The sequence below is a fragment of the Zootoca vivipara genome, chromosome 2, assembly GCF_963506605.1.
Source record: "Zootoca vivipara chromosome 2, rZooViv1.1, whole genome shotgun sequence".
NCBI lineage: Eukaryota > Metazoa > Chordata > Lepidosauria > Squamata > Lacertidae > Zootoca > Zootoca vivipara.
Window position 1 is genome coordinate 47373208 of NC_083277.1, and position 18828 is coordinate 47392035.

General features: G+C 42.9%; 1 protein-coding gene across 4 annotated transcripts in view; it reads right to left on the reverse strand.

The window, feature by feature from the left end:
- The window catches only part of CFAP92 (cilia and flagella associated protein 92 (putative)), a 55831-nt gene that overhangs the window by 27786 nt on the left and 9217 nt on the right, over positions 1-18828 (reverse strand). For 3 of the 4 annotated variants that reach the window (XM_035106272.2, XM_060271460.1, XM_035106274.2), the window contains 4 exons: positions 18494-18556; positions 15849-16056; positions 14770-14895; positions 11856-11934 (listed from right to left, as the gene is read on the reverse strand). In XM_035106272.2, the coding sequence (XP_034962163.2) occupies positions 11856-11934; positions 14770-14895; positions 15849-16056; positions 18494-18556 (476 nt within the window). The remainder of the gene's footprint in view (positions 1-11855; positions 11935-14769; positions 14896-15848; positions 16057-18493; positions 18557-18828) is intronic. The other variant, XM_035106273.2, reaches the window with a different exon arrangement.

The window sequence follows — 18828 nt, forward strand, 5'->3', positions numbered from 1 at the left end:
TTTTGTTTACATTTAAGACTGCTATTCTTTCCCACCGCAGGAGCCCGGATGTAACCTGACTCCCGTCATGTGATGTTCTTTGTTCTTTACTTTGCTTTCGCTTTTGACCGAGAGCAGATGGCAGCTTGCATCTGTCTCTTAATAAATTAGTTTTGCAACTAATAAAAATGTGTGCTGTCTTCTGTCACGGAGGGCAGCCGCAACACAAGAATACTGGGCTCCCCACACCAGTATTCTAACAGTTTCAACGGTACTTCTTTCATCAGGAAATGTTTTGCTGTAGCAGGGTGTGATGCGCATTGCTTACAGAACAGACCCAGCTTTTTGTATAAACCCTGCAACTCTTTGTTGGAGAATAACATGCTTGGATCTCTTTAACGTGGACTAGGAATATCCACGGGAGGGACGCGGGTGGCGCTGTGGTCTAAACCACTGAGCCTCTTGGGCTTGCCGATCGGAAGGTTGGTGGTTTGAATCCCTGTGACGGGGTGAGCTCCCGTTCCTCGGTCCCAGCTCCTGCCAACCTAGTAGTTCGAAAACATGTCAAAGTGCAAGTAGATAAATAGGTACCACTCCGGCAGGAAGGTGAACAGCATTTCCATGCACTGCTCTGGTTTCGCCAGCAGCTGCTTAGTCATGCTGGCCACATGACCCAGAAAAGCTGTCTGCGGGCAAACACCGGCTCCCTCGGCCAGTAAAGCGAGATGAGCGCTGCAACCCCAGAGTCGTTTGCGACTGGACTTAACTGTCAGGGGTCCTTTACCTTTACCAGGAATATCCACAGGCACTAGTTTTCAAGCACTAGTTTATACTTAGAAAGCTAGGTCATCCACAATGCTATTTTCTGTGCCTTTCCTACATGCTTAATTTTTTATATTCCGTTTTCCTAAATAAACTGTATTTTTTGCTTAACTAGCTTCTTCTGGGTGGGTGGGAAAAGGGGGGAAACAAAAGGCACCTCCTCCATTCTGCCACTGGGAGCATTTTGTGAATGGAGCTTTGGTCACAGGGCCCTCTCACCAACAACTAGAACCTCAGGTTCCAAGCCATAATTTTGCCAATGATAATCTTCAAGGCTAGACAGTAGGAAGCATAAGAAGCCACTGGATAAGCAATTTCTACATAGCTCCTCTGACACCCTTTGAAGAAACTCCTTTGGGAGAAAGGATACACAAGGCATGGCGATCAGTTTCTCTAAGAGAAGAAGGCTGCCATTCTGTTTAATGTTAAGAATTTAAGGGGGGGGAACCCAACTCAGAACATTCTCCTTGCCTTTTTGAAAGCAGATATATTGTCAGGATATAATGAGACAATTAATAAGGTGTGTGCTATTAAAATGTTGGATTCTTAATTAACCCATTAAAATAATTATACACGCAAGGGAGGTCTTAGTTTTAGATAATGCTTTACAATATTTTGGAACACTGATAGAACAGGATTGTTAAAAAGTTTCTGATAAAAAGCTCACTAGGAGCTATATTTTTATTGGCAAGAATTAATTATGTAATTACTCATCACATGAGATTAAGTAGAATAGTTGTATAATGTAGATGAAATATGACCAGTGTTATGAGATTTTGCAGAAACTGACACACCAAATAATCAAGTGAAAATTGATTTATGCTAATGCTAGTCAAGCAAATAATTATGCCAGGCAATGTGTGGAATAGCCAATGTGAATGGAGAATAACCTATCAGGCTGGCTAACAGCGACCCAATACCAAAACCCAGCAAACTGTTCTTTTGAAATGTCTAAGCAATCATCAGACCAGTCAAGTTTTAGATTCCTATTCAGGCTTTGATGATAAAGAGACATATGCCTAATGCGACTGAAGGCTCAACTAGCTGAAAAATTGAACAATTATTGAAATTCTTTCTGAAGCACAAATAAAACCTAACTAGCATATTTAAAGAATGGTTAATGGCCAATATTTTTAATACTGACCTCTAAGACCTCTAAAACATATGTTTTGGGAGATAGATGTGCTGGCTGGGGCTGGTGGAAGTGCTAGACCAAAAGCATATGGAGGGCACCAAGTTGGCAAAGTCTGCATTAAAATATGCCTCTCCTAAAATCCCCTTTCTGTCATTCTACTACATCCATTCAATTAAGGTTGCCACCTTTGTTCTGGCAAAATACAGGGCAGGGCAGGGCAGGACATGGAAGTTGGGGGGCATCCCCCCCCCAATCTGGCGCTGATGTGAAAGCAATCCATTCTGATCTACTGCAGTCTTACAGGATGCCCCCTTTGGAATTTCACACACACAAACACACACAAAATTGTAAATCTGTCTGCTCGGGGCTACCTAGAGCTTAAATATGGCTCAGTTAGTAGAGCATGAGACTCTTAGGCTGGATATAGACACATTAAAGAAGTGATTCAGTTAAACAGTTTGTAAACTTCATACAGCGAAATCCCGATGGCGAAAAATGGGATTCCACAGTGCCATCTGGTGTCACAGTGTTATAACGCACATAAAGCACTTTATCTTTATGAATCTAACCAAGTCCTTAATCTCAGGGCGGTGAGTTCGATCCCCACGTTGGGCAGAAGGTTCCTGCATTGCAGGGGATTTGGCCAAAGGACTCTCGAGGTCCCATCCAACTATACAATCCTATGATTCCTATGACCGTTCACACACCTTTCAAACACATACATTTGGAGAAGATTCCTAACGTGGGAGACAGAGAGTGTGTGTTGAAATACGGGGGGGGGGGGAGGAACTGTATCAATACAGATCATAGCATTTTACACTGAAATATGGGGCAATCCTGTATTATACAGGACAGGTGACAACCCTACATTCAATGAATATGTATCAAGGGTGAGGCACTAATGCAGGCACCCCCAAATTCGGCACTCCATATGTTTTGGGACTACAATTCCCACCATCCCTGACCACTGGTCCTGTTAGGTAGGGATGATGGGAGCTGTAGTTCCAAAACATCTGGAGGGCCGAGTTTGGGGATGCCTGCAGCATGCACAGCCAGGACCGATCTAAGCTACACAGAGCAGCACTTACACATACAGGGAACAATGCAGATACAAGATACCACAAGAAGCAATTCTATATGTCAGCTAGCGGAGCTCAATTTAAAAGGGCATGCTTGAATCCAGCATTATCCCTGCATGCTAAGTACTGTCAGTGACTAAGAGGAACTTTCACCTTCTCTGGCAGGCTAACCAACCACAATCCTACATGGCTGGTGTGTGTGTCCTCTGGCGTTGTGGCACTTATCTCGCTTTACTGGCCGAGGGCGCCGGCATGACTAAGCCGCTTCTAGTGAAACCAGAGCAGCACACGGAAACACTGTTTACCTTCCTGCCGGAGAGGTACCTATTTATCTACATGCACTTTGACGTGCTTTCGAACTGCTAGGTTGGCAGGAGCTGGGACCGAGCAATGGGCGCTCACCCCATCGCAGGGATTCGAACCGCTGACCTTCTGATCGGCAAGCCCTAGGCTCTGTGGTTCAACCCACAGCACCACCCGCGTCCCTTGTGTCCTCAGTTTAAAAAGGTAAAGGGACCCTGACCATTAGGTCCAGTCGCAGACAACTCTGGGGTTGCAGCGCTCATCTCACTTTACTGGCCGAGGGAGCCAGCGTACAGCTTCCCGAGTCATGTGGCCGGCATGACTAAGCCGCTTCTGGCGAACCAGAGCAGCGCACGGAAACGGCGTTTATCTTCCTGCCGGCATGCATTAATTACACCCAGCTTGAACTACTGCAATGCCTAAAAATAAGCAAGATGTTGAATTGGCTCCCAGCACTGTGTGTCAACTTAACGTGTGCAGTCATACAAATTGTTCAATGAATATAATGCTACCATAATGGGGTTCAGAACAAATCTCTGAACAAATGCAGGATTCCTCTGCGCCCTAATCTAGTTTCACAACACGTGGCTATCTTCCGGCGGATGAATGCATATAATTTAGGATTATAACAACACGCCACAAGTCAAGTGCAGAAATTAACAAGGTGCTCTCTCTCCCAGTACAATTCCAGAAATCTGCATTTTTAGTATGCCCTGAAAACACTGAATAAGGGATTATATTTTATTAAAGGACTAACACGAATGTTTTATTTCTAAAGGCACAACTCCTCTCGGCACAGCTCAGACATTCCGACTTAAAATCGCCTGGGAGAAAAGCTGTTTACTTTTTTAAAGGATTCAAATGTCATATTTGAAAGCCATAATCTGTCTAATTTATAACCATATCATGAAGAATTCTTTTTCATCACAAAGCTTACTTTCAAGTCAGATCCAGTAGTTAACACTTTAATTATATGAGGCACAATTTATAGCCACATAATGAAGTATTCTCATTCACACCCCAAGTGATATCATGTTACTTTATTTACAGGCAACAACAACAAAAAAGAGACTAGCATTCAAGACCGCAGGACCATTCAGCCACTCGCAACCTATACCATGGGCTGCATCTAACAATATCGTCTGATTTATTCAATGACTTCTGCTTATGCAAAAGAACTCCTCCTCACCCTGCATACGTTACTTCTCAGATAGGTTCTGGGTGTCCTCTACCATTCTCCAGAGCAGATTTGAGAGGCGTGCAGGGGAGGAGAGGGAGGGAAAGTTCTGCCAAGCGGAAGTGGAAATGGAACAACTATTGGATACAACCCTAAATCACCAATATCAAAAAATATATGCAGGCAGACGAGATGAAATTAATCAAAATTAATCTCTTCTTATGGAGCCACACCCATGCACTTAGGACTTCCATTAAGTCCATCAAAGCACCAGTGTGGTTTAGTGGTTAGAGTGATGGACCAGCACCTGGGAGACCAGGGTTCATATCCTGGCTCAGCCATGGAGCTCCCTAAGTGACCTTGGGCCAGTCACTGTCTCTGAGCTAACCTACTAGGGTTGTTGGTGGATAAAATGGGGAGGGGGGAAACCACGTGTGCTACCTTGAGCTCCCCTTGTAGGAAAGGTTGGGTACAAATCTGAATAAATAACTTCCCCCCTTTCTACACACATGTATGCATGCGTGCAAATACAGGCAGTGCTACAGGACCATTATGGGAAGCATGAGGTCTGGGTGTGCCTTCCACACTAAAAGGTAAAAAGTTAAAGCACCTACGGACGGTTAAGTCCAGTCAAAGGCGACTATGGGGTTGTAGAGCTCATCTCACTTTCAGGCCGAGGGAGCCAGCATTTGTCCACAGACAGCTTTCCGGGTCATGTGGCCAGTATGACTAAAGCGCTTATGGCACAACGAAACACTGTGACAGAAACGCCATTTACCTTCCCACAGCAGCGGTACCTATTTATCTATTTGCACTGGCATGCTTTTGAACTGCTAGGTTGGCAGGAACTGGGACAGAGCAACGGGAGCTCACCCCGTCGCGGGAATTCTAACCACCGACCTTCTGATCGGCAAGGCCAAGAGGCTCAGTGGTTTAGACCACAGCACCACCTGCTTGCTGCACTGCTGTGTGTGTGCTTGCAGAGGAAGGAAGAAGGCTCTGTTGAACTTATGCGAATCCTCCTGGTATGGGTGCTGTAGCAATGGTTAATACAAACACATTGGATAAGAGGGACTTCAGTATTATGATGGTTTTTGCATGTATCGTATGGTACCTCGAAACCTTGCCCCTGGGACTTCCAATTACTTCCTTTACTAGTGGGAGCAGAGAAGACTGAGCTGGGGTTACAAGGATTGCAAAATCAGAATGAAGAGTCAGGAACAGGCTGCAACTTAAGAAACTATATTTGATATGCTAGAACTGGCCAAGAGTTGGCCAGTGTAGAACTTTCCCCTATTATGCCATATAAAAACAAATTATTTTGGTGTGAAATATTGCAGCAAATACTTTAGCATCTCCATTTGGCAAGAGAAAGCCAAGTCTACCCCCTTATGGCCCACACAGTTCTCATATAGAAGGTGCCTGAATAATTCAAATGTGTACCACGATTAGGCATTAGTCAAAACAATGGTAAAATCAGTTCTGTGCCTCAAGAGCGCCCTAAATATAAAATAAAACCTACATTTACTGGTGGATGTGATTCCTACACAGATAGGAAATAGGAATCATTACAATTCAAAGCTGAAATAACTATGGTGGTTTCATTTGCATTAGTGGCAGAAATGAATCCTTCCTGCAGCACAGTGTTAGAAACTGAGATATGAAAGCTAGGAGCTAAATGGCATGTTGGGTTTAAAAGAAAAGGAAGTTTTCAGGTCCCCAATCCATGCACGTTTTACTTGGGAGGAAGCCCCATAGAACTTGGTTGGAATTTACTTCTGAGTAACAGTGGCAATTTTAATCTGAAATCTTAGGCGCAGAGCTCAGAAACTGCTCACGTTTATGAAATTCCCTGTTGCAAAACACGCCTAGAACAATGGGAATTTCGAACGCTGCTGCAGCAGGATGGAATACTTCTGAGATGACCAACAAGAAATAAGAATCTCCAGGTGCTGCAATTAAAGCAAGAAGCTAATAGGTACACTGTACGTGTTACAACTGTCACAATTAAGGATTTATTGCTGTGCTGCTTAGAAACAAATTCTCACCTGCCCATTACAGGCAGAACACTACAGAGGTTGCAATACCATCTGTGGGAGTTTACAATCCCACTGAGATTTTTTTGCTGGAGCTGAAAGGGGAGGAAAAACCCTGAAGTACTGTGGTTGAAACATTCTTCATCCCCCATGCACACCAAGATGTGTGCTAGGACAAAAATAGCATTTCTGTCCAGGAATGTATGTTGTTCGCCAGATGTGATATTTGCAAGACTTTTTTGTGACAGTAATCACCGGTACAGAGTAGATTTTTTTCTGCTGGCACTCACAAGCACTTTTATCAATTTAAGAGTACTGGCAACTCATATTTTATCCCCCCCCCCCAAAAAAAACAAATGTGGATGTGATAGGGCTGCAGCTCTGACCTTTAGAAGACCATATGTTCGTGATCTTTAGCATGTAACACATTGCAAAAAAATATTTAATTGTTATCACCAATTATATCAATTTGAGCACAATGTCAATATTCTTTTTTTTTTGCTGACTTTTCCCCATGACAAACTTAATAATTTACCCCACCTATGAGACATCATGACGGACATTATGGTACAGTACTTGACTTCATGGCTCACAAGGGTTTGTTGCTACTTGTCCTATTAGGGTGTTGCCCACAAGCCACTGGTCTTGCAGTTTTACTGTGAAAGCAGCAGTCTGTATGCTATGCCCTCCTTAAGATAATTATTTGTGCAACAGCAGACCAAGTCAGATCAGATGCTTCCCATGTGCATAAATTCCTAGAAGAAAACTGTGGACAACAGCTGTGTTGACACGGCACAGTAAACCATAGTTAATAGGGGGTGAGGCTTGTTTCATTTCAAACAAACATGATGTGAAGCAAACCACAATCTCCACTTCAGGCATAACACTAAGGCAAGCATAGTAGTTTATTGTTCCCACTAGTACTAGGGGAGAACTGAAACAGGAACCATCCCAACATTCACAGTAAACTATTAACTATGACAGCACCATAGTTACTGTGTCGTGTAAAGTGGGCCAGAGTGCACCTCCAATGGCAATGGCCCCCTTGCTACACATTTTCAACTGCACACACTTAGTTACTGGTGACACATCAATGGCCAGACAGAAAAAGGTTTTTAGCACTCTCCATTTTAAAAAAAAGTGTCCCTGCCCAATTGCCCAGTGTTATTTCTTCCTAACTATGTCTACCTACACAAGAAGGTATTTACAAGCCTCACTTATGTCAACCAACTTGCTTTCCGATGTCAGTGTCCAGAACTAGACATAAATGGTAAATGGCTGGGGAAACCCAACCAGATGGGCAGGGTATAATCAATATAATAAAAATTATGGTGAATAAGTCCCACTTCTGCTCTACTTTCCTTCTATCCTGGAAACATCTAGCAATACAAAATTTGCAAATGATGCTTCTCTCCACTGTGAATTGCCCCATCACTTATGCAGAGTGAATGATGTGAAGTACAGACAAGGAAATCTGCAGTGTTTTGCATTATCACATTTTACCAAGTAAGGAACCAGATTTATTAGCTACTGTCCATTAGCTTTTCTTCTGAAGGTTTAATTCAGTTTTTTGTTTTGTTCAGCGGAGGATGCTCTTACCTAAGACCATATCCCACACTTAGTGAAACTGAAATGTCATGTCTGGCATGCCTTACCCTACAAACTGCCAAGAATAATGGTTCTTGGAATATGTTAGCTAGATGAGAGGAATTAGACATATATGGCAACTTGGATCAACTTGTACCAAGCCACTTGTGATTTATGTCAATGCCAACCATCTGCCACCATCCTCTAATTATAGAATCAGGGTGTCCTGCAGTGCAAAGCATCATTAATAGTCAAAGAACTATTAAATGAACTTTAAATGGGATTTTAGTTTCTGGCACTCTATCCGAACATTTATGCCAGCAAATCTGTTTGCAATGACAGAGGAACATTCCTGTGATGGCCAGTATAGCCTAATGTGTGATGTTGCCCTGATAAAGACAACATTTTGTTTGGCTGCAAACCTTATGTCTGTAAGGTTTTTGGAGATGCCAAATCTACCACACCCAAGTTATTTGGCAATGAAATGGTGTAACTCCATTTTCTAAGTAGCAGTCAAAAGTAATGTGACTTGTATTTTAAAAATGTCTACAAAATTTGTACTCCTGGGCTTTTATTTATATGCTTTATTAATCATCCTGTGAGACTGTTTTCCTATTGGGAAAATTAGAAGAGAAAATTATTGAATTGGCATGGACTTCAAAAGACAAGACCAGGAAATGGGTATTTAGTCTACAAAGCAGGAACTAAGTACTGTTGAAGAAAGGAGAGGCAGCAATTCAAGAAATCTTAAAATAGCAGCAGGAGGAGATTAAGCACACTCTACAATTTTCTCAAAAATCAAAACAAGCTTAACCCCATGCAACAAACATTTATATTACCCAGTGGCTTAAAGTAGTATTTTACATCAACACCTCTGTCCTATGAACATTATTCGACTGTTTACTAGGAATCGCTTTCCAAGTTGCAACAGATAGCAGCAATCCACGATCCTATGCACTCACCCGAGGTCCCTCACATCTTCCAATTCAGAAGCCCCTTCCCCTACCAAACTGCATTCAAGCTTCCTTTCACCTAATAAAAGCACTCTGTGCTTTGGGGGACAGCCGCTAACTAAAAATATTTATAAGGCACCAGATGCACATGGAAAACCTACTTGAATGTCTATTAGCAGCTTCTCCACAATGCAGCCAATATATTGAGATAGGCTGGCAAGATATTATGGATTGGAGGGGGGAATGCTTTTATGCTAAGGATCTCTCTCAACTCTCATAAAACATCTCTTGAAATAAAACCAGTCATGTTACTTGCATACATTAAGCTGTATTTTACAGCAGTGTTTCTCAACCTTTTTTGGGCCACGGCACACTTGTTCCATGAAAAAAAATCACGAGGCACACCACCATTAAAAAAGTTAAAAAAATTTAACTCTGTGCCGCCCTATGTTGACTATATAATTATGACTGTAAGAAACACTTGCCAATTGCTGTGTTGGTTGCAATCTCCTGTAATAAGGCTTCACAAGCCGCTGATTTCTCTGCCAGCACAATCCTTTGCTCAGCAAGTTTCAGGTTGAGCTCATCCAGCCAGCTTCTTTAAGTTTGTCTAAAACCACCCTCCAGTCGTTTGCACTGAGCTTTGGGAAAGAGGAGGAGAAATATTGCTTTCCGGCGGGTCAGCGCTGTTCATTGGCGGCCGCCAGGCACGTGACAATGCAAATCGCCCTTCTCGTCGCTGCACGTCGCGGCACACCAGCCAGCGTCTCACGGCACACTAGTGTGCCGCGGAACAGCGGTTGAGAAACGCTGTTTTACAGCTGGGATAGCACTACAATAAATTTGAAGTACAGAAATGTACCTGAAATGAAGAACATTTTCAAAAGTTCAATTTCCCCCTATTTTTCCAAGAAATTAAAGGTCATCTGAAAATGTCAAAGGAAGAAAGTAACAAACGATAGCCAGCTCTGTAATGTATCCCAAGATGCAATGATTAAAAAGTGAGCATGTTATGGCGGCTGCCTCTGTCTGTCTCTCTAGCTATCAAGCTACCAACAGAGTACTTAGACTGAGTGCAACCCAGCCTCTCCCGGCTTCCTTCCTTCCCTCTTGCTTTTCCCCAGGTATTAGGCCTTGGCAAAGCTTGGAGTCAGGCTGCCACTTGCCCATCCTGGTACAAGCAGACTGAGATCCAAAGGGCCAGAGGTAGATAACACAGCCAAGGAAAGACAAGGGTCAGGTTCTACATCACATAAACCAGGGGTGTCCAGCAGGTCGATCGGGATCGACGGGTCAATCCCCAGGAGGTTCTGGTCGATCGCTGCCGACTGCGGGCTCCTTTTCCTTTGGTTTTGCCTAAGAGCATCCACCCCCCCTCGCCCCGCCTTCCATTCCCGCATGATCGTTGGAACGGAAGACGTAGTCTTGGCTGTGAGGCAGCCATAGCGATCTTTTGGTGAGCGACTAAACCCCTTTTTGCCTTTACTGTAGTCTGACATTTCCCTCCCTAAAAAAAACCTCAGCAATTTTGGCCTGAACCCCCCCCCCCAAAAAAAAGGGGTAGATCACTGCCAGTTTTTTTTCCCCTGTGAGTAGATCGCCATCTTTTGGGAGTTGGGTGTCTCTGACATAAACCAATAGCAAGGGCTGGAGGCAAGTCACAGACAGGCTGGTGGTAGCATAAACACACTGGACAGATGAGGCGAGGACAGGCAAGAAGAGAAGCCTGCATAGCTATTGAGCACAACATGTTGCTCAGACTAAAACAAGTGATACCGAGTCAAACATGCACCCATTGCTTCCTTAAGCCATCTGGCTTGGTCACAATGATGAGCTGCATTATCTTTTCCAGACATTACCAGGTAGTGAAAGAGCCAAAAACTATTTCAGTCTCCAGAAACTGCCTTAGCGGCACTGGGAATATAAAGCACTTGGGCCTTGCTGCCAAGAGCCCAGTTTGAGCTTTCGGCAGTTTGAGTCCCACATTGCCTTACAAAAATTGTGGAGAGGCGCATGAAAGCAGCCACTAAGTGTCGCACTACGGAGAAATGGCACAGAGCTGGTGGTAGCAAGCAGTCCTGGCCTCCTTTGTACCCCCTGGATAAAAGGACAGGAGACAAGAAGAGATCCATAAATAGAGAATGTGTCATGACCCACCAATGGAAAACTTGCAGTTTGGCTGAGGACTTGGATGAGGACAAGTTTCGTGCTGGTTCCTCGAGGGGAGAACTACCAGTACCTTACTTTGCCCCCCCCCCAAGCTAGAGATGGCCTTGCCACCATCCTCTGCCTTAGAGAATGAGGCACTACCTCCGTCTGCCCAGACTTGTAGAAGCTAAAGGTTACAAGATAAACCCCCTTGCTTTTTTTTAAACCAACAAACTTAACTAAGTCTAGTGCTTTGGCAGCTTGCCAAAGGGGAAATTTGCAAATTAAGCTGGTAAACAAGAAAACAACAGTTTGGTAGTGACAAAAGCTACTGAGTCAATTTATAAATTAAAAAAGAGACAATTTTGCTTGTTGCAAAACACGTCGCTATTGGTCTTGCATTTTAAAGCTATAAGTACTCTGTAATCTTAAACCAGTTCTATAGATGTCAATGTCTAAGTATAAATTACAGCCCTGGGTTCTTTTGAGAGTATATAAATCAAATAAATAAATAAATAAATGACATGACATGACGTCCGGAAAAACAGCTGACTTCAGCTTTCTTTAAAGATGTACATGCATGCCCCAGTAGAAACAGAAATTGTTCCGATAGCCCTATGCCCTGGAGAGATTTACCTCAGCGATTTACGGGAAGTTTTTTGTTCAGTGACAGCATCTTCATCCAGGTGCTTGCTTGCAGCCGAACTAGGAGAACCTGTAACATACACAATACTAATTAGGGCTGCACTGTTCGATTAACTGATCATAGGTTAATTAATTTAAAAAGCACTTAACTGACTAAAAGTTTTTATTTTATTTATTAAAGTTCTACACCACCCTTCAGGTTCCCCTTCAGGGCAACTTACAATATAAAAACACAAAGATAACAAGCAAACAAATGAACCACTGATTAATATGGAATACATTTTAAATGATGATAATGATGGTGATGATGATGACGATGACGAAAATAATAATAATAATACAAGTACTTATAAAACTAGGAGTTGGAAAGCACCATCGTAAAGAGGCATTCTTATGGAAGGCCCATAGCTCAGTGGTAGAGCATGTGTACTGCATGTGTATTTTCAGGCAGGCCTGGGAAAGACTCTTGTCTGAAATTCTGGAGCGCCACTGCCAGTCAGCATGATGATACTGAACTAGATGAACCAATGCCCTGACAGTTTCCTGTCTTAAATAGGAGAGAATGTATTTTCTAAGAAGTTGCCTGCTATGAGACAGGGTGCATTTTCTCTTTGAAACTAGAATTACCCCCTTTCATATTTTCAAGTTTCTCAAAAGACTTCTAGATGAGAGTTAAATAATGTCTTTTCTTCTTGAGTTACCTTTGGGAAACTCAAGGTACACAAAATTTATCTGAACAGTTGAGTCATTTCCAACCAACTGAGCCCTTATGTCCCAGCCCAATCACTGGGATCATCTCGAAGATCACTGCGAGTTGCCCCACCCCCACCCCCCCGTATTACAAAGTCCCAAGTGGCCTCAGCCAGAAGTCAGGCATTTAGTCCCTGGCTGTGGAACACTGTTCCAGAAGTGATTCAGCGGGCATCCTCACTTGTGACTTTCAGACTTTTGAAGACTTTAATGACTACAGGCCTTGTTTACAATTTTCTTGAACAGCCAATTTTTAAAATCATTGTTCTATATTGGTTTTAAATGTTTTTATGTTGCTTATGTGTTGCAAGAGAATGGCATATAAATACTTCTATAAATAGGAGCAATTGTAAATAGACCATTTACAGATACATACTTCATTAATGCAAAGGAGGCATTTGACAGAATTGAGTGGATGTACCGTGTGGAGGGACGCGGATGGCACTGTGGTCTAAACCATAGAGCCTAGGGCTTGCCGATCAGAAGGTCAGCGGTTCGAATCCCCGTGACGGGGTGAACTCCCGTTGTTCGGTCCCAGCTCCTGCCCACCTAGCAATTCGAAAGCATGTCAAAGTGCAAGTAGATAAATAGGTACCGCTCCGGCAGGAAGGTAAACGCCGTTTCTGTGCGCTGCTCTGGTTTGCCAGAAGCGGCTTTGTCATGCTGGCCACATGACCCGGAATCTGTACGCCAGCTCCCTCGGCCAGTAAAGTGAGATGAGCGGCGCAACCCCAGAGTCGTCTGCGACTGGACCTAATGGTCAGGGGCCCCTTTACCTTTACCGCGTGAAAATTATGGAAACTGGAATTAATCTTTAAAAATGAGTGAATTATTTTACATAACTCCAAAGACAAGGTGGTTGTTAATGAAAATATAATCACATTAATTCTCCTTGGCCAAAGAGACTCTGCAATAATGTCATTCTCGGTGGTGGCGCCTGCCCTGTGGAACGCCCTCCCAACAGATGTCAAAGAGGAAAACTACTACCAGACTTTTAGAAGACATCTGAAGGCAGCCCTGTTCATGGAGGCTTTTAATGTTTGATAGATTATTGTGTTTTATTTTTCTGCTGGAAACCCAGCCAGATGGGTGGGGTATAAATAATAATTATTATTATTATTATTATTATTATTATTATTATTATTATTATTATTATTATTATCATTATTATTATTTGTCCCCACCTTTACTTGTTTTAGTTACAGAACTCTTGGTAATGAGCTGGGATGGATCAGAGTATAAAGGGAGTTAAAATGAGAGAGCAAGAGTGCCCGCCATGAAGGTGTGGTGGGTGACTGCAGGTGATAGCTGCCAAACTTTGGAATATCCTCTCCAGATAAACACACTGATGCCATTTTGTAGCCAGAAAGATCTTATTTTCCCAGATTTTTAAATCTGTTTTAGCTTTAATCTGTGTTTTACTTTCTCCACAGTTTTCATGTTTATTTTTATTGTCACTGAACTTTCAATAGTTATGAGCTGCTATCAGAACTGTGCCATAAAAGAGACTATATAATAATTGCTTGGATCTGGTCAGAGTTTGTCTCCCACAAATGAAAGGCATCCTTCTCTCTGCAGAAAGCTGTTGATCCACTGGAGAAATGCCTCTGACGGTGGAAAGGAGGAGACAATTTTGGCCGATTCCTGAAGGGGCTGCAGATCTGCTCCAGAGGGTTGGGGAACGCACCCCCCCCAAAAAAAAAATAACATGGAGATGGCCCTGGGGAAGTAAGCAAATCAGTGAAAGACATCTCCACTTTTCCAACAAGAAGAGCAAGTCTGGATCCAACCCACTGTTGTTAAATCCAGTGGTATCTCTGGTTACGAACACTTATGGTTACAAACGCTTCAGGTTACAAGCTCTGCTAATCCGGAAGTAGCTGCTCCTGGTTGCAAACTTTGCCCCAGGATGCGAACGGAAATTACGCGCCAGAGGCGCACGTGCAGCAGGAGGCCCCATTAGCGAAAGCGCGCCTCAGGATAAGAACGGTTTCAGCTTAAGAACGGACTTCCAGAACGGATTAAGTTCGTAACCAGAGGTACCACTGTAACATGTTATACAAGTTCAAGCGACAAAGAAGGCTGAAACAGTGAGATGGCTCATAGTTTCTGTAGAATAGTCACATAATGTAGCACCATGCTCATACTACTGTACCTTCTATAATGCCAACTGCTGACTTCACTGATACGGGGGACACTTCTGGTGGTGTAATTTTTGTGTAACTGGCTTTGGGTTGACGTTTTTCCAAGAAGTTTCTTTGAAGCAAAATCATTTGCTTTACTGTACATTGAGGGGAGGAAAGGTAAGAAGAAATTACAATCAGGACTCATGAGTTTTGTTAATATGTTGTCACCTTGTCATGTTCTCATTCATTTATTAGGCCATAGTAAAAAATAAACTATGGCTTACTATGAATGAGAATTTTGCTGGTTTGTTCCTATCTTAATACTCAGAGATTACTACTGAGAGATGCTGTGGGGGGGGGGGAGAGGGGGCACAAGCCCTGGTTCACTCATAATGCTAAGCCAAGCCTTCTTGTTGTTTCTTCCAAACAGTAGAGCAAAAGCAACTGTACCATGTTTTAATTCTGAATATGGATTAATGTTACGTGTGAAGAATGCCCAGTATCCAGTTTTTTTCTGATTCACGATACAAAGCAATCATCCCTGAAGCCTGCCAGGCTATGTTCCCAACAAAACCCTAAATAAGAACAGAAGCTTTCTGGGGGGGTTCTGCAAAGTAAAATATATTTATACTAGCAAAGGCTCAAGAGTTCTTCACCAACAGATATTTGCATGGGAGGCAGGATAGAGGAGGAATCCGTTTTAAAACTGATTTTACACATGGAATCTGGCAGTTCCCAATTCTGCAACTTGCAAGAGACCATCAGCGCCTGTGGAGGAGTCTCTTTTCTCACAAAGTTTTAGAAGAAAATTCGACAAAATCTGATGGGAATCTTTCAACTGATTTGGATGGGGCTTCAATACAGTCTTGCATCTAGGCAGTGACTAAACTGAGACCAGCTCAGGGTTAACCACAGCAGCCTGTGCCCTCCAGGGACATTCTTCAGTTATTTCCCCCCCCCAAAAAAACAGACATGCAAAATGGGAGGAAAACCCATTTTAGCAATGTTACGAATGCATCAGCGCACTGAGTTGGAAAACCAAACTGCTAATTCCTTTATCTGCACATAGTGTTTATAAAGTATTTTGTTGCTTAAATACTCTGCTTACCTTCAAGAGATCCTTGATCCGATGGTAGTGCAGTAGCCTTTGGTTTACTATACTTGGCTTTTGAACAAACCTTCTCCTTGCTGTCCCATATTCTCAGCTTTATACTGTGATCTCTTAGCTTCATTAGAAAGTCGGTGGTAACATTAATTTCAACACTATGATTCCATGACACCCATATCTGGTCGTTTTCAAGCCATGGTCTCACAACCTTTTTTAATTATTTATTTAAAAAAACAAAAAAACACAGACTGTTTAAAAATAATAAATAAATAAAGGGCCACAATAATTCTTCTTTGCATTTCAAAAGCAACTTAAGATGTATAAACTGGCCAACTTACAGGGGTTGCCAAGAACTGCTGTCCCTTCTTTAGTACCCACCAAAGCCCTCGTGGACATCTTGGTTTTTTATGCTTTTTATTTTATTTTACCCTCCAGTTGCTCCTCTCTATTCCCCATTTTCCCACATTATGCCTCTGGGCTCCATGTGCCACAGAAGCACACCAAGAAAGGGAGAGTGGTCAGAGTTGCCAAAGGCCTGGCCTTTGCTTTCCTGCATGAAGGCAGCCCAATTTGCCTTTCTTTTAAAAAGGGGGGGCTAGGACAAAAAGGGAGTTCAGCAGGGAGTCAGTGGAGAGTGGCGGAAGACAACCTGGAGCAGGGGGAAGTAACAGAAGCCAAGAAGCATTTTTTTACCTATTGGCAGCATGGAAGCCTAGTACTCAATATCCTAGAGCTTTGGGGTAGGAGAATTTTATCTCTTTGCCCCCACTGCAGTACAGTCATACCTCGGTTTAAGTACGCTTCAATTTGAGTACTTTCAGTTTAAGTACTCCGCGGACCCATCTGGAACGGATTAATCCACTTTCCATTACTTTCAATGGGAAAGCTCGCTTCAGGTTAAGTACGCTTCAGTTTAAGTGCAGACTTCCGGAACCAATTGTGTACTTAAACCGAGGTACCACTATACAGTACTGAATTTGACTAGGCCCACCTTGCATTGCTAAAAGGGGTCTTATTGAACCAAATTGTAGGTTTGGGAAGGGCACCAGTGTGGATTGAGACCACAGTGGGAGGCCAGAGAGTTAAAGACCCTTTACACCCCATGTCCTAACCTGGATCAATCCTCAATTTTTGAAAATTTCCTTTCCAAAAAAGAAAGCGGCCCTATTTGATTCAGTGGGATATCACCATCAGGAGCATGTGAGTGAGTGAAAGATCCCCGATTTTCCAGGTGGTGGGTAGGAGGGCAGTACAGAGTAATGGATCATTTTATCTTGCGTGCGGTTGCAACGTGGTGTGGCTTGTAGTTCTGCGTGAATGTGATGGCTAGATTGTGGGGTGGGTATGATATTTATGTGAGGAGCATTCCATTGTCCTTTTTAGGGTCAAACAGTGGTTTAGGCCTCAGACACAACCTCTACCTTGTTTTACAGGAAAGCCATTTCACCTTTGTGACTGGGCAACAGCCTTTTGTGACTTGTAGGGCTCTAACAGCAATCATTTTGTGGTGGCGCCCACAATAGTTTTTCCAAACATGCTTACAAGCCACAAAAGCCTGATAACTTTACTGGAGCTTGAAAATATATTGTATGAAACACCAAAACATTAAAGAGAACGAATAATGAATTTTAAAAAGCATTAGTTATTCCTCCCCTTGCCACCAATTGGAAAGACATAAAACTACAATATTCTTAACTATTAAAATCCACATTAAGATTGGGCAGGGCTAAAAAAATTGAATTCTCTCAAAATTCAAGTCATAACTTACTATGAAGGTTGTGTTCTGGTGACTTGCCTTCACCCAAAACTATGATTCATAGCCCTCTGAAGCTGCCTTATACCGTACCTATGAGAAATCCCACTTTTCTTAGTGTGCAAAACTAAAGCTGAAGTTCATGGGTTCATAATGAGGAAAAGGTACTGGTTTGGATATGCAGGAGAGAGAAAATGTATTCTAAGGGGTAGGAGCAAAATACGGTAGAGCCCAAAGTCCAATAGCATTTGCCATCTTATTTCACAATTTTACCATTTTCTTGCTATATTTGGAGATCAGCTGCAGCAAATGAACAAAGAGACAACATCTTGTTGGAGGGAAGTAGGAAAGAGAAGCATTTTTCAACAATTCCCTCTGCAGCCTTCTATGCTAATTCCCATGCTATTCCAGACAATACTCCAACCCTCTGGAGCAGCCTCTCAGGAACACAAGAGGAAGGGGAAATAGGCAAGTCACCTTTGTTCCCCCACTTTCCTCCAGGCAATAGTCCTATATAGTACACAGCGATATCATTATGATTTCATTATTGCCTGACGAGAGCCTTTGGCAATAGGTATTGTGTGATGTCATAACAAAACGCTATCATTAAGAAAGCAAGGTTCGTAAGAGGAACTACGGCGCTCTCTGGTCTCACTGCCAATAGCCAAATATAATCAGCAAATCCTTGGAATGGAACGTGGCGCTGGCCACATCTTTCTAGTTCAGCATCAATGGAACCGTCATGATTAAATGGCGCCGCCACACAAGAGAGTGTTCTGCCGCTGTCCTTGAGCGCAGGCCAACAGGATAGCAAGCTTCTACATTCTCCACCTCAGATTTAGCAGGCATAAACTCATTTCTAGAGCGGCTTTACAATCTTATACGCACTCACTGAAATATGCAGCGCACTTCCCTTTTTCGACTTGGGCCGCTCACTGTCCTTTGGAGTCTCTGGCTGATATAGTGAACAGGAGGAAAGAAGCAAGAGCAAAGGAAAGGAAAAGACAGGGGAAATGTAAAAATGTAGAGAGGTCCAGCAGCATGTTTCAGTTACACATCTCATACAAACTACACTACAGTACAAGAGCTTTCCCTTCCCAATAACAGCCCTCCAAAGCATTCACCACACCACTCTTATCTTTCCCAACACCTATATGGGCTGTACGGATTCTCCCAGAGTGGCTGGGGGAACCCAGTAGGATGGGTGGGGTATTAATATTATTAATA